The sequence below is a fragment of the Dreissena polymorpha genome, chromosome 8 (assembly GCF_020536995.1).
Source record: "Dreissena polymorpha isolate Duluth1 chromosome 8, UMN_Dpol_1.0, whole genome shotgun sequence".
NCBI classification, from domain to species: Eukaryota; Metazoa; Mollusca; class Bivalvia; order Myida; family Dreissenidae; genus Dreissena; species Dreissena polymorpha.
Genome location: NC_068362.1, coordinates 29,460,162 through 29,476,094, shown reverse-complemented (window position 1 = coordinate 29,476,094; position 15,933 = coordinate 29,460,162). Strand labels below are relative to the sequence as shown.

The 15,933-nt window shown below is 38.5% G+C and overlaps 2 protein-coding genes across 4 annotated transcripts in view; one reads left to right on the top strand and one right to left on the bottom strand.

The window, feature by feature from the left end:
* Positions 1-6,066: 6,066 nt before the first annotated feature.
* LOC127840414 (dual oxidase 2-like) lies at positions 6,067-15,286 on the bottom strand. Its single transcript, XM_052368829.1, has 6 exons — positions 15,265-15,286; positions 14,384-14,613; positions 13,401-13,565; positions 12,222-12,377; positions 7,852-7,983; positions 6,067-7,129 (listed from the first exon to the last, which is right to left on the bottom strand). Exons 1-6 carry the CDS (start codon positions 15,284-15,286, stop codon positions 7,007-7,009), a joined length of 828 nt encoding a protein of 275 aa, XP_052224789.1. The 3' UTR covers positions 6,067-7,006.
* LOC127840995 (uncharacterized) overlaps positions 15,141-15,933 on the top strand; it is a 47,193-nt gene continuing 46,400 nt past the window's right edge. For 2 of the 3 annotated variants that reach the window (XR_008030664.1, XM_052369474.1), the window contains exon 1: positions 15,142-15,459. Coding sequence is in view for 2 of the 3 variants with exons in the window: in XM_052369474.1 (XP_052225434.1) it covers positions 15,445-15,459 (15 nt within the window). In the remaining variant the exon portion in view is untranslated. Of the gene's footprint in view, positions 15,460-15,933 lie in introns of all 3 variants that reach the window. The other variant, XM_052369475.1, reaches the window with a different exon arrangement.

Below are 15,933 nucleotides of genomic sequence, written 5' to 3'. Positions count from 1 at the left end.
TAAAATCACAAATTTTGTAAGTTATTTCTGAAGAGTAGCGATAGATCTAATGAGATTCGATCCCTCTTTATTATATATTGTCAAAAGTAGGGCCATAAAGTTGTCAAAAAGATCCAATAAAAACCATTCTGTTGTATTTTGGTATAAATCTAATTAATAGTTACTGAGGAGTAGAAATAACAAAAAAGGTTACGGACACACAGACAAATGCATCCAAACATCCACCACACACAGATGGTAAACCTTAAAACAATCCCCTCTGATCAAAGACCAATAGGGGAAAAATAATAACTTTGTTTATAAGTTTCAATAAGGCAACATTGTTTACAAAGATGTGTTGCAGTCCAGTCCACGAGTCCAGTCCACGAGTCATTGTGGTGATTAATTCTTTTTTTTGTGGACTGTAATTTTTTGTATCACCACATTGGAGAAACTTATTTATTTCCAAATAAGAAACAATTCATTTTAATAGTTTAGTTAGTTTAATATTTTTTAATATTCCGTTAACAAATTAACATGATGTAAATTTTAAATAAATGCAATAACTTCACTGTTCTTCACTGGTTCTTAACTGGTCACAATCCGTACTCAGTATCTCCTTTATATAGTGAATAGTCACGTGGTACTTGTTCCTTCAAACTCTGTCGGCTCCGACGGCTCTGGCGTCTCTGGCGGTTCCGACGGCTCATATTGCCCGTTGATCAGCATCGCCCTATCGACGGGAATATTGTACACATACATATATATATATATATATATATATATATATATATATATATATATATATATATATATATATATATATATATATATATATATATATATATATATATATATATAGTTAACTCGCGTACTTCGCGACACTCCCGACCAAGGAGACACAAAAACATTTTATAAATCAAAATAAGACTAAAATCTATTTCCCAATTATTAATATATATCATTATGAAATGAATAACCTAGGGCCACAATAAATGGTGATATTAATCTCATATCAAATGATAAAATAACAAGAAATGTCATTTCATGAAATAATTAAATATTAACTTAATATTTCATTATTAAGTTATGTTTTTATTTTAATTCCACTCGTTCGCGTACTCCTCGAACATATTCTGCATGTGTGCAAATACGTCTCTTGGATTTGTGCACTTAAGATCGAATCTATCAGTGTAGGTGAAGGAGGCTGTTTTTTTCAACATTTATTACTTGATTGTCTTGAAATGTAGTCTTTATTTTGAACGTAACGTTAATCAATTCCACAACAGTCTCCTCATTTCCGCTAAACTGCGGTATATCATTATCGCCTGTTGCTTCCTCGGGTTCAATCATGTTGAAAGGCACTAAATCAAAGCACGGTTCAGATGATGTCTGTGCTTCCGCCAGTTGATAGACCTCGTACAAGGTCGGCTCGTAAAACAACAGACCCTCATCTGCATGCAACGACGAAGATGGTGATGGCGACGCTGAAATGCCCTGTTCCTCACCATGCGACGCCGTGGACGATGTGCTACTCATGCCGACGACATGCGGCCCGGGGGGGGGGGGGGGGGGTTCCCCAACGATAACACTGTCCAACCAATTATCAAAATCGATTTCGTCTTCCGAAATATCCGAACATATACAGCTTTCAGTGAGAGGAATGCGATGTTGCTGAACATCTTCCTTCTCAACTGTAATGGTTGGCTGATGAACTCTCGCTGGGGTGTGATTTTCCGTCTCGGCGTTTATGATAAGTTGTTTAACACTTTCCTTTGCTAGTTTCTTGTCAAATCCATGTTTGTGCATTACATGTTTAGTGACATAACTTCGTCGAATAAATTTCGATGTGCATTCTTCAACAACACATTTAAAGTATAATAACGTTTCTCCATGCTTTTCCTTGATATGTCGAGAAAGATTCCTTTTATTTGAATATTTTTACCACATGTATCGCATTGAACATCACCCATGATTGCAATTTATAAAGTGCATGTTAACAGTATGCGAGAAAAGAACTGACCGATTCAAAAACTGTTGCAAACTATATACGTTATTTTGGGGTTGTGCAATTTTCATCATTTCCGAATTATGAATGTCGATAATGTCATGTTTCTTTCCGAAGCGCTCCTTCAGTATGTCGACAGCTATTCGATAGTTGTCATTACACAACCAAAGTCCTGATATTGTCCTTTTTGCTTCTCCGCGGAGCTTGCTCTGTAGATAACTAAATGTTTCTATATCGGACAGACTTGCATTTTTGTTGATAGGTCACTCAAGACTATCCCAGCACTCCGGCCAGTTTGCTTTGTCGCCGAAGAATGATTTCAGTTCAAGTTTGGGTAATTTAACTGACGTCGAACGTGATTCGATGGGAACGTCAGCTACCTTTTGATGTCTTTTCATCATATACTCCATGAATTCATGTTGCTGTGCACTTTGACGTTCGGTGAACTCTCTTTGATGGAGACTCTGCTCCAAAATGAAGGTCTTCAGCTCCTCTTGTGCAGGAAGTACCTTTTTTTCTGTATCTTTTTTACTTGCTAATTGAGAAACAATGTTCATGCTTAACTGTTCCATCAAGCTAACGTATCTAGTAGCTCTGTCACATAAAGACCTATCCTCGTCCATGACCTTGTCAATTTCTTTTTCATCGTCCCCACTGTCACCTAATGCCGAAATGAACTTTTCACACTGTATTTCGACCTTATCACTATAATTTTCTAACATCTGAACACACGTGTTCACTTCATTTTTGGTTTTGATTATATCCACACTTTCTAAGTCTTAATTAATGATATCCTTGGCAGAATTTATTTCTTTTTCAAGGCTGTTTATACTGTAAATTTGCTATTGTTAATTGAAGTAGTTTTTCTGTAAGACACAAACACGAATTTCAAATGTAATATTTTTCACACGTAAATCACTAACTGCTGGTGATTTACTTTAATGATTTTTGCATGCTTAAATTGTTATATATCTATTTGTTTGATCGTTCCGTCCATTTGTACTTTAAAGGCTTTTAGTTCTTTGATTTGTCACGCACCGCCCTTTATCCTGATTTTGCATTGTCTGCATTAAGTCCTTTCATTTCGCACACACTTATATTTTTTAGTTCGTCACTGGTATAATTATCCGGTTTGCAGGGCAATTCAATGCAGCGAGGATTTCAATTGTTGTAGTAGAATTCATGTTCGGAATGTATTTCATTTACTCCCAACATTGCTTATACTTATAACACAACACTTTAATAATGTTTTTGATCTTTATTGTACCTTTTGTATGCCCCCCCCCCCCTTCGAAGAAGAGGGGGTATGATGTTTTTCTGACCAATTGCAAATTCCTAATTTTGGAATGTTGTCGGTATCCGCTCTTCCTGTCTCTCATTTTTTTACAATACAATTTATGCGTCGTATTGTTAACCTCATACCAAAGAGGTGTCCCAGAAAAATCAGGTGGCGACGGTACAGAAAAAATGAGATCTCTTGTTTTCAATTTTGTGGCTGTATATAAAGCCTGTTGCATATATGCATTTGCCACCGCGTCTTCTTGTAAAGGCGAACCTTATACAGCGGATCATCAGAATTGTTCTGCTTGTTAAGTTTGTTTCGGACATACTTAATTCATCTTCTGAGTTCAACGCCGTACGTCAGATCCTAACTTCAGCATCGTATAACATTCATCACTCCGAGTCTTATTTATACTTAATTCGCTCTTTATGAATTATTCTAAATTTTGCGTTCCTTAATTTATTTGTTGCTCGCAATATTCGTTGAACCAACCTCTCGGTTTCACTTGCCTTTGTACTCGAATCACACAATATGGTTACATAAAATTATCCACTTAATTTAACCAAGCTTCATCCAGCTTTACTACACTTCACTTAACCAACATCAATCTCCTTCAAATTATGTCAATCATGCTTCAATCACTTTGTAAATAAATATGTGAAATCAACTTCAATCTGCTTCAAAATAGTTTAAGGTCGCCGTGGTGTCATGGATATGGTGTCCGCCTAGCGACCGGGAGGTCACGGGTCCGATCCCCACCGTGGGAGCGTTCTGTAGATCGCCCCCAAAGACACCAAGTACTAGTTCTAGGCCCAGGAAACGGACTCGAGAGCGTCTATATAAGCCCTAGGCTTTCGATGCAATCGAGCTAAAATAAATAGGTTTAAACTAAAAACTAAAATAGTTCAGTGGATCTTCAATCACTTTGTTTAAATCTATAAATCAACTTCAATCTGCCTCAATCTCACCATAAATATAATCTAGAAAGATATAATAACATCAGTGCAGATCATTCCTAATTAATGTTTAATATTCTTTATCTTCTTTAGTAGTCATATATAATTGTGGTTCGTTAAATACTATTGACATTAATCAAGATTGTGTGTAACGCTTATAACTCTTATTACGTTAAACATCATTATTTTAATGTTTTATAAATCGGTGATCACTACACAAACATACATTTCTGAATTGCTAAAGATATCGTTGTAATAACATACCTTACTTAAACCCATTTATGCCTAGCGTCTAGAAAAAAGGCCTTGGCAAACAGCGTACACCCAGATGAGACGCCGCATGATGTAGCGTCTCATCAGGGTATGCGCTGTTTGCTTAAAGGAATTTCTGTAAGAAATATTCTTAATATAGAAACACATATACTAGACATCCCTAATTTTGGAAATAAATTGATAAAATTTAGAAGGATGGGAGAGTCCATTAGGCATAAATGGGTTAAAATCTCCAAGCTGCACCCATAAAATCCACACACTCTTTGCAGCCACGATGTTCCGAGATCAAACATTCTGATGGCTATTTTTTGTCTGATCATTATGGTCGATTGCACAATTTTAACCTATCTCAACTGACAGATTCACACGCCCTGCACTCATACTATTGCAGTATAACGTTTCTGAATTTCTTAATAAAATCCAGACCTTTTAAACAACGATGGTGGGTCATGGGTGGAATCTCACGGTTGAACAGCTATTGACCGGGTCAACCTACCCCTTGAGACTAAAGTTCAGGGAAACGACTAACAGAGAAAACTCTAGAACAGCTATTCTTGTGACATTGGTGTTAATGTTCAGCAAATAATCATATACATTATATAATTTTCCACTTTTTTTCAAACTACGTCTTTATCCGCTCTGTTTCTTATGGTTGTAAGGTGCAATTAATATTCTAGCAAAAGGTGGGATTTAATTTTTTAAATACTTTCTTCAGCGTTTTTTAATCGTTTTCGTTCAACTAAGGTTAGTTAAGTTCGAACCTGCATATTTAACGGTTCCATTAAAGGTCAGACCCGCAAACAAATTTAATCAACAGATCTGATTTACAACTGTGTTTTTAACGAATGCAAAAATTCATTTATTCATTCAGGCGGGATTTTTTTCAAACATTTAATATCACATTCCAAAATGTCTAAGTCTAGGTTAAACAGGTACGCACAAAATAACAAGGGACAAAATTGTCACAAAACCAGGTTTTCATTGTGAAAAAAAAATCTGATAAAGGGAGAAAACTCAAACTGAACTTTTGAAATGAACAAACAAAATTAACCCCCTTTGTAAGTTTGTTTTTAAAAAAATCTATTTTTAGTCGTGGCGACCTTGACATTGGAGATATTGACGTGATTCTTTCGTGCGACACACCGCCCCATGATGGTGAACAAATGTGCCAAATGATTTTAAAATCTCACAATGAATGACATAGTTATGGCCAGGACAAGCTCATTTATGGCCATTTTTGACCTTTGAACTCAAAGTGTGACCTTGACCTTGGAGATATCGACGTAATTATTTCGAGCGACACACCGTCCAATGATGGTGAACAAATGTGCCAAATGATTTTAAAATCTGACAATGAACGACATAGTTATGGCCCGGACAAGCTTGTTCCGCCCGCCCGCCAGCCCGCCAGCCAGCCAGCCAGCCAGCCAGCCAGCCAGCCAGCCAGCCAGCCAGCCAGCCAGCCAGCCAGCCAGCCAGCCCGCCCGCATTCGCCAATCTAGTAACCAGTTTTTTCCTTCGGAAAACCTGGTTAAAAACCGTCAATACAAACAACTTAACAAACACTCTTATTTATAACTGTTCTCTGTTTTATTTATGAGGTTAACAGTTTGAATAAGCACTATGATAGCGGTATATAAACTATACATGTATATAATGAAAACATAACAATAGTTCACAACCCTAGCTTGAATGATGAGCATATAATATATATCATCCATTCTCTATGAAAAAGGTTTTTCAAGCATGTGCGTAAAGTTTCGTCCCAGATAAGCCTGTGCAGTCAGCACAGGCTAATCAGGGACGACACTTACCGCCTAAACTAGATTTTTTGCTAATGAGAGAATTCCTTTAAACGAAAATTATCACACGGACTCTAGATGGGGTATACGCTCCGTGATTATCATAAAAGCGGAAAGTGACATCCTTGATGAGCCTATGCGGACTGCACATGCTAATATGGGACGACACTCCACGCACATGCATTAAACCCCCTTTTCACAGAGCGCGGCTCATATCTATAAGTTTATTCTGAAAAAAACATTTTAAGGGAAGGAATCATGCGTAATGAAGTTTACGCTTATAATGGTTAAAATCAAAGTTTCGTGAAAACATTACATGAGGCATAAGCATATATGAACTGGTATATGTTGAATTAAACATTTGCACAATCAACATATGGCTAACATATAAATCGTCGTGACATAAAAACATCGAAACAATGTGGCAGAATATTATATTTAAATTAATTACCTTTTTCCTCTTATGACATACCATGTGATCATTTTGAAAAACAACAACATAACTCTGTATACTTTCTTAAACGGGTTATCACTTAATTTCTACTGCACGTATATAATTTCACGCAAAATTACGATACATGTATTAATCTACTAATCATTATACGATTATAATCACAACCAAAACCTGGTAAAACTTTCAAAAGTCCGTTTGTAGCAAATGTCTTAATAAAGTCACCTTTAACACGTTTAATTCAATTTTAAAGACTCAAAAGTTTTCAAAATGATGTTCGAACAAGGCTTTTGTACTTCTGCTGCTTTCTACGCATGCGCGTTCGACGCTTTTAGTGACACCAGGTGGGCCACATGAAAACACACCCACTTTACGTACCTGAAACAGATTACCATAAAAAATAATGTGTTAATGTACATCAGATTATAGTTACACGATTTTGTATGTGTTATCCGATAACATAAGATGCATACGCTCATTATTATTATGTATATATGTGTATATGTATGATGGTATTTGGGCTGTACATTTCTATAAATTAAATAAAGTATTATCAAATAAGAAGCGTGTATTATTTTATTCGTGACGGTCTTGGTGTATGACTTACCGTTGGATGTGTGCGATACACGACCTTGGTGTTTGACTTACCATTGGATCTGAGCGATAATGCTTTTTCAATTTGATTTTCCGAGGGGATGTGCGCTATAAACAGTCTTGGTGTTTGACTTAATATAAGGTGTGCGCTATGCACAGTCATAGTGTTTGACTTACCATGGGGTGTGAGCTATACACGGTCTATGTGTTTGACTTATCATAGGGTGTGTGCGAAAACCGGTCTAAGTGTTTGACTTACTTTGGGGTGTGCGCTATTCACGGTCCGGGTGTTAGACTTATCATAGGGTGTGTGCGAAAACAGGTCTTAGTGTTTGACTTACTATGGGGTGTGCGCTATACACGGTTCGGATGTTTGACTTATCATAGGGTTTGTGCGAACACCGGTCTTCGTGTTTCACTTACCATTGGGTGTGCGCTATACACGGGCCTGGATGTTTTACTTACCATAGGATATTTACGATGGACAATCTTGGTGTTTTACTTACCGTAGGGTGTGTACGGTGCAGGGTTTTGAACATGCTGCTCAGGTGGGGGCGACCGAAGTGCGTGTTGGCTTTCAGGCTGGTGAACACGCTCTTCCCGCCGGACAGTTTCTGGAAATGCTCCTCGCAGATATACTGAAAAAATAATGTCACTTTGTTTTACCATATAGGAACTGAATAAATGATTGCGTGTTTATTGCGAAGTACATTATGGAATTTACCACAAGGGGCTTCATTTTATTATGACCCACATTGTGTTCCAGCACTCCTACCTAATGACTTCGGAAAGGCAGGGCGAATTTTAAGTATAGCTTTTATTTTCAACTATTTTAGTGTTTATTGAAGGATTTTTGATTGGGTTATGGTCTTGTATTGTGGGTGGAAAACCGGAGTACCAAGAGGAAGCACCATATATCGGGTATGATGACAACATATCAAACTCACATGTGACGAGAGCGGAACCCTGATCTCCTAGCTGAGAAGCGCGAGTACGCTGCGCTAATAGGACAAGCGCACTGTATAAATGACCCTTCTCACATGCATTAAATGTACATCGTTAATGTCTACCATTATATTATTATGCCCCCCTTTGAAGAAGAGGGGATATATTGTTTTGCACATGTCGGTAGGTCGGTCGGTCCGTCCGTCCACCAGATGGTTTCCGGATGATAACTCAAGAACGCTTACGCCTAGGATCATGAAACTTCAAAGGTACATTGATCATGACTTGCAGATGACCCCTATTGATTTCGAGGTCACTAGGTCAAAGGTCAAGGTCACAGTGACTTGTTCTTGGATGCAGTTTATGCTTCCAAAGGACCACATTTGCAGATTATATTATGTACTGGTGTCGTGGGGTCTATCTACCAGGGCTGGCGCTGTCCCAAAATTTCTTTGCGCCAACCAATTTTTAGCTCACCTGAGCGATAGCTCGAGGTGAGCTATTGTGATCACTCAGCGTCCGGCGTCCGTCCGTCTGTCCGTCCGTCTGTCCGTCCGTCTGTAAACAATTTGTAAACATCTTCTTCTACTAAACCATCGAGCCAATTTCAACTAAATTTCATGTGGAGCATCCCTAGGTCATGGGACAAAAGAATTGTTAAAAAAAATTTGATCACATAACCAAGATGGCCGCCATGACCATATATGGTAAAAACCTTAAAAAATCTTCTTGTCAGAAACCGCTCATCAGATTTTCAAAATATTTCACAGGGATGACCTTTGAGGGCTCCCCTGAAAAAGTTGTTCAAAGAAATTTGATTCGTCAAAAAACATGGCCGCAGGAGCTCGTTGAACTTTGCATGTTTATTCGTTTTTGCCTATTTTGTGAAAACTTTCAAAAATCTTCCACATTTTTTGTCCGATCCTTTCCAAATTTGCACAGTGTCTTTATATCAATGAGGACACGAACCCTACAAAAAATGAGCATTATTGGTCCATGAAGTACAGAATTACCTCCCCTTGAACTGAGAAAATGGTGTTTATGCAATAAAGTCCAAATTTTTCATCCAATTCTTTCCAAACTTGTAAGGATTTAGCATGGTTCAAACAAGGGAAACAACTACGGTTTATGCATGTTCTTTTTATTATAGATTTGCCTCCCTTTATTTCATTCAAAATCTCATTTTACAGCAGAGATTCCAAATCTGACCTGTAATGAGCCCCATAGTTACTGCTGGTGCTATGTTACCTTTTCCCATTTGATCATTCTTAAGTATTGGTCTTGTAATGCTGCTACTGCTACTGCTACTGCTACTACTACTACTACTACTAGTACTACTACTACTACTACTACTACTACTACTACTACTACTACTACTACTACTACTACTACTACAACTACTACTTCTACTACTACTACTACTACTACTTCTACTACTACTACCACTACTACTACTACTACTACTACTACTACTACTACTACTACTACTACTACTACTACTACTACTACTAGTACTACTACTACTAGTACTACTACCACCACCACCACCACCACCACCACCACCACCACCACGTCTACTATTACTACTTCTACTACTACTGCCACTACTACTACTACTTTTACCACTACTACTACTACTACTACTACTACCACTACTACTACTACTACTACTACTACTACTACTACTACTACTTCTACTACTACTTCTACTACTACTACTACTACTACTTCTACTACTACTACTACTACTACTACTACTACTACTACTACTACTACTACAACTACTATTACTACTACTAGGGGGGCATGCATGTTTTACAAACAGCCCTTGTTTCTATGGGATTTTAACCACAACTGTTCATGTTTATCTCCGACACATATTTTTAGGTCACCTGTCATGAAGTGACACGGTGAGCTTATGTGATCGTGTGATGTCCGGCGTCCGTTGTGCGTGCCTGCGTGTGTCCGTGCGTCCGTCCGTCAACAATTTGTTTGTGTAGACAGTAGAGGTCACAGTTTGCATCCAATCTTGATGAAATTTGGTCAAAATGTTTATCTTGATGAAATCCGGTTTGGGATTGTATTTGGGTCATCTGGGGTCAAAAACAAGGTCACTAGGTCAAATAATAGAACAACCTTCTGTAGACAATACAGGTCACAGTTTTCATCCAATCTTTATGAAATTTGGTCAGAATGTTTATCTTGATGAAATCTGGGTTGGGATTTTATTTGGGTCATCTGGGGTCAAAAACTAGGTCACTAGGTCAAATAATAGAAAAACCTTGTGTAGACATTAGAGATCACAGTTTTCATCCAACCTTTATGAAATTTTGTCAGAATTCTTGATGAAATCTGGGTGGGATTGTATTTGGGTCATCTGGGGTAAAAATCTAGGTCAAATAAATAGAAAAACCTTGTGTTGACAATAGAGGTCACAGTTTTCATCCAATATTTACGAACTGTGGTCAGAATGTTTATCTTGATGAAATCTGGATTGGGATTGTATTTGGGTCATCTAGAGTCAGGAACTAGGTCACTAGGTCAAATCATAGAAAAACATTGTGTAGACAATAGAGGTCATAGTTTTCATCTGATCTTAATGAGTCAGGTGAGCGATTCAGGGCCATCATGGCCGTCTTGTTTGTTTTTCGGTGCGCGAAAACTGGTGTGGAAATAATTATATATACGTGTACTATCACCTTGTTATGCCCCCTTCGAAGAAGAGGGTGTATATTGTTTTGCACATGTCGGTCCGTCGGTCTGTCGGTCGGTCCGTCCACCAGATGGTTTCCGGATGATAACTCAAGAACGCCTAGGCCTAGGATAATGAAACTTCATAGGTGCATTGATCATGAATGGCAGGTGACCCCTATTGATTTTCAGGTCACTAGGTCAAAGGTCAAGGTCACAGTGACTCGAAATAGTAAAACGGTTTCCGGATGATAACTCAAGAATGCTTACGCCTAGGTTCATGAAACTTCATAGGTACATTAATCATGAATGGCAGATGACTTCTATTGATTTTCAGGTTTTAAGGTCAAAGGTCAAGGTCACAGTGACTCGTATTGTAGTAAAATGGTTTTCGGATGATAACTTAACAATACTTACGCCTAGGATCATGAAACTTCATAGGTACATTAATCATGACTGGCAGATGACCCCTATTTATTTTCAGGTCACTAGGTCAAAGGTCAAGGTCAAAGTTACTCGAAACAGTTAAATGGTTTCTGGATGATAGCTCACGAATGCTTACGCCTAGGATCATGAAACTGCATAGGTACATTGATCATGACTGGCAGATGACCCCTATTGATTTTCAGGTCACTAGGTCAAAGGTCAAGGTCACAGTGACTCGAAACCGTAATATGGTTTCCGGATGATAAACCAAGAAAACTTACGTCTAGGATCATGAAACTTCATAGGTACATTGATCATGACTGGCAGATGACCCCTATAGATTTTCAGGTCACTAGGTCAAAGATCAAGGTCACAGTGACAAAAAACGAATTCACACAATGGCTGCCGCTACAACTGACAGCCCATATGGGGGCATGCATGTTTTTTCAAACAGCCCTTGTTATAAAATATTTACGTGTAAAGGCGGTCGTGTTTTTTATGCATACAACTTTTAGAAAACTAGTTTTTACAATCCGTAGCAATTACGAATTTGAATTTGCCGGTAGTGTATTAATTCGGGTATTCTGGCGTTATGTAAAGGTCATTTCATGTGAAAAGCTGAGTCAACCAACTACGCAAAAATGGAGTCAGACATGATACGGAAACAGAAAACGCTACAGTGTGTGTATGCGATTTCGCTTTCTCGTATTTTATTATAATGCGTAAAAGTTGAATGGGATTGATAAGTTTATAATTATATTGTTACAATCCGATTGCTGTTTGAACAAACCGTATAAACAAGTACTGTACCCACCAACATGGCGGTGCGCAGGTCGAAGTTTTGGAAGAACTGCGTGATAAAGATGTCAATGGAGACCATTCCCTTCGTGTCTATCGCCTCCACTTCCTTCAGGATGTCGAGCAGCCACTCGAAGTGACGTTGACTTCCGGTGACCCAGATGAAATACAACTGAAACATGTACAGTTCTATGAATAATGGTTAGGTCAAGTTCATGGCGCCTGGGGCAGAGATCTTTATTTTATTATTATAAGTTAAAGCAAATGAGCATCGGTGCGAAGCAACATAAATATCCCCCCCCCCCCTCCTAGGTGCAAACAGGTACCATGTGACAGTGAAATCAGAAGGTACACGGTACCTTTTTGCATCAATAGGACGATATTCTACTCATACGATGCATGCTTCCCATGGCTATACATGTACTCCCGTTACATTATACACAGTCCTTTGCATTAAACAACGTAATATCTAATATTTGTTTCATATAGAAATTCATTGATCAAAGATTAGCATGAACAGTCCGCATATGATAATCAGGGCAGACCTTTTCCGCCAAGACTGGGTTTTCGTTCAGCAGAGACTTCTATTGCACTAAATATTCCATAAAAGAAAAAAGCGTCTCTCCCGATAAGTCTGTGCACAGGGAGACTAATCTGGAACGCGATTTTACCCAAAGTGAGGCTCCATTAATTTACCGTAAATCACACACCCATTGAAGGGTCCGTGATCAAGCTTCTGGCGCACTGGCCCAAGAACGTATTGGCGTAGGTTCAATTCCTCGCTCAAACCCAATCGTTAGCGTAGTAGTGTGACGAAACATTAAACGAGATACAGTGTACACGGGTAATGGATTTTCACAGGAAACTTTCTCCTTTATCTTACACTATCCGCTATAACTCAACCAAACAAGGCGCCCGATTGCCATACGGGAAATTCTCGTTGCGCTCAAGAACAGCTTACTACACACACACAAAGTCGCCGTTGTATAATTGATATGGTGTCCGCATATCGATCGGGAGGTCACGGGTTGGATCCCCACTGAGGGAGCGTTCTTTAAATATTCCCCAAATACACCAAGTACTGGTTATAGTCACAGGAAATGGACTCGAGAGCGTTTCAAAAAGCCTTAGGCTTTCGATGCAATCGAGCTAAAATAAATATGTTTAAACTAACTACGCACACGCTGCCCCGTACCTTCTGACACCTGATCTTGTAGGTGCTCTTGATGGAGGTCATGTGCACGAAGTCCTTTAGTATGGAAGCGTACGGTGTGACCCCTATACCGGCCCCTACCAGCACGGACACGTCGTACGTGTACCAGTCCTGCTGACCCGCGCCATACGGGCCGTCAAGAAAGAGCTAGAGGGTGAAATAAGTATTAGACTGTTAATACATCAGAAACGGTGTGACCCCTATAACGGCCCCTACCAGCGCGGACACGTCGTACGTGTACCAGTCCTGCTGACCCGCGCCATACGAGCCGTCCAGACAGTGCTAGGGGGTGACATGGGGTTACGCCTACTGGTACTTCAGAAACGATCGTATGACAATCCGTTGCATAAACTTCAGCTTTAGCTTGTTGCTATTTTGCATGGATGTATTCAATCGGTTGTTTTAACGAGATTATTATATGTATAATTGTTATATGACACAAGAGTATGATTTTTTTTATGAAAATACGATGACATTATACATGTAAACACATTTTAACGGTAACTTATGTTTTGATTTGCGTTCGTATAAGTTCGCGAAAAAACGTGTTAATCAAACGCGCAACTAAATTATTCTCTGCCTTATGTAGCGCGATGTCGGATGTGAATGTCTTCATGTTAGCGTTTTTTTTTTCTTCGAATATATAACACTTAGTAATACAAATTTAATCACAAGAACATACAATTGAATAATTTAATATTAAAGCGTATTTCAACGATAAATCACCGTTAAGTTCCGTATAAACGAAGCTCATTCGTTTTATTTGCACTGATTAACACGGGTACTATACAAAATACTGTGCTGGATTTAACGTTTCTGTTGCTTGTTTTATAACACAGTTTGAATTATTATTTATATAAAAAATGCCCTTGGTTTATGTGATTTTTCACTAAATAAATATATTTTAAACTTCAACACCGATACAAAATGGAGAACGGAAACAAGCGATCGAGGCTTCGATCTACCTTCGGGTATATCGCATCCTTCGAATACTCTTGGTCAAACGTGTTTCGAAGGGCAATAGTCCAGGGCCCGACTGCCCGGATGTGGACCGAGAGGGTGTCCTCGTGGGGTGCAGAGGTCAAGGTAAAAGGGTGGTACTCGTTGGAGCCCAGGGGCAGGCACGCTATCCGCACCCACTGGCCGGATTTGAAGTCGAACCTGGGCGGTCGCTTGAATTCGATTATGGTTACATCTGTAACCAGAGGTTCGCCATTATTGTCACAAGCATAAACCAAATCAGATTTTAAAAGGTAAAACTGTTTTGTAATAAATATAATTATTTAGGATAAAAGTTTAGTTTGGAACCAAATTTTAAAACATATTTTTTACTGGACGATATGATAAACAGCTATCTAGACGAAGGTTTGCGAAGTAACATTTTGAAATATCAATACTAGTATCTTCTTAGACAGAACACAGGTGATTTAGTTTGCATGAGGACCTAACTATATCAGCTCGTGTGCATGGTAGTGGAAAGTATACACCGGCAGAGAGCATGATACGTCATTTAATCCACAGACACTCGGCATTAGCTACTACCCCCCATGACAAAAAAGTTCGTCGAACAATTTTTTTTTACTTTATATATATATATATATATATATATATATATATATATATATATATATATATATATATATATATATCAATACATACCGTGATTTGCGGGGTGCCCGTCGTTTTCAGACCTTTCTTGTGGGGCCTATATTTAATATGGGATCTATATAAGAACCCGCAAAATATGTGCGCCTTAAATGTGTTAACTTTCATACTGGAAGCATCCTATAGCAATTACGCGCAAGTCGGTCTTAAATTGAAATTAAAATAGAGTTGTCTCCCCTACTCCAGGTCAGTAAAGAACCCATCTCTACATCATCTAGACGCTTGCATAGAACCCGCAATTTTATGTATGCCCCGCAGTTAAAGCGCGTGAAGTGATATAGAACACGAAGATCAGAAAATGGCGGCAGTTAACGGGTGTTACATGTGATATTGAAAATTAATAGATCTACAGTACTCAGTAATGATGTATTTCAAGGTAAATTGAACACACAATTGTTTGTTTTATGAAACCTTGCGTAGCACAGTTAAAATATGCTGTAGTTCCAAATCACCAACGATTGTCTCACAATCACACATGAAGTCTTATTGATATTGCAAACGGTTTTTAAGTTGTTTTTAGCTATCTTACTTAGACTGTAAACTCGCTTTTAAACTAGTTTTCAACTAATTTATTGTTGTAAATAATACGTGTATTCAGCTGTTCAGTTATTATGCAGAGGGAAATTTAATAATCTCTTTCGATTAGTGGCTATTATTTGCCAGAGTGGCAGAGAGGCAGGTAGTCCGGATTTCTGGTCTCGAAGGCTATTGCTATATTGACTGACGCCTTCGAGTCCAGAGTCCATCGTGATTTTTACGTTAGATTTCTCCGCACAGATTTTCTGCGCACGTTTGACGGCCTATAACTTCATTAATATTGAATGGTATATGAATTCAAACATACCGATTT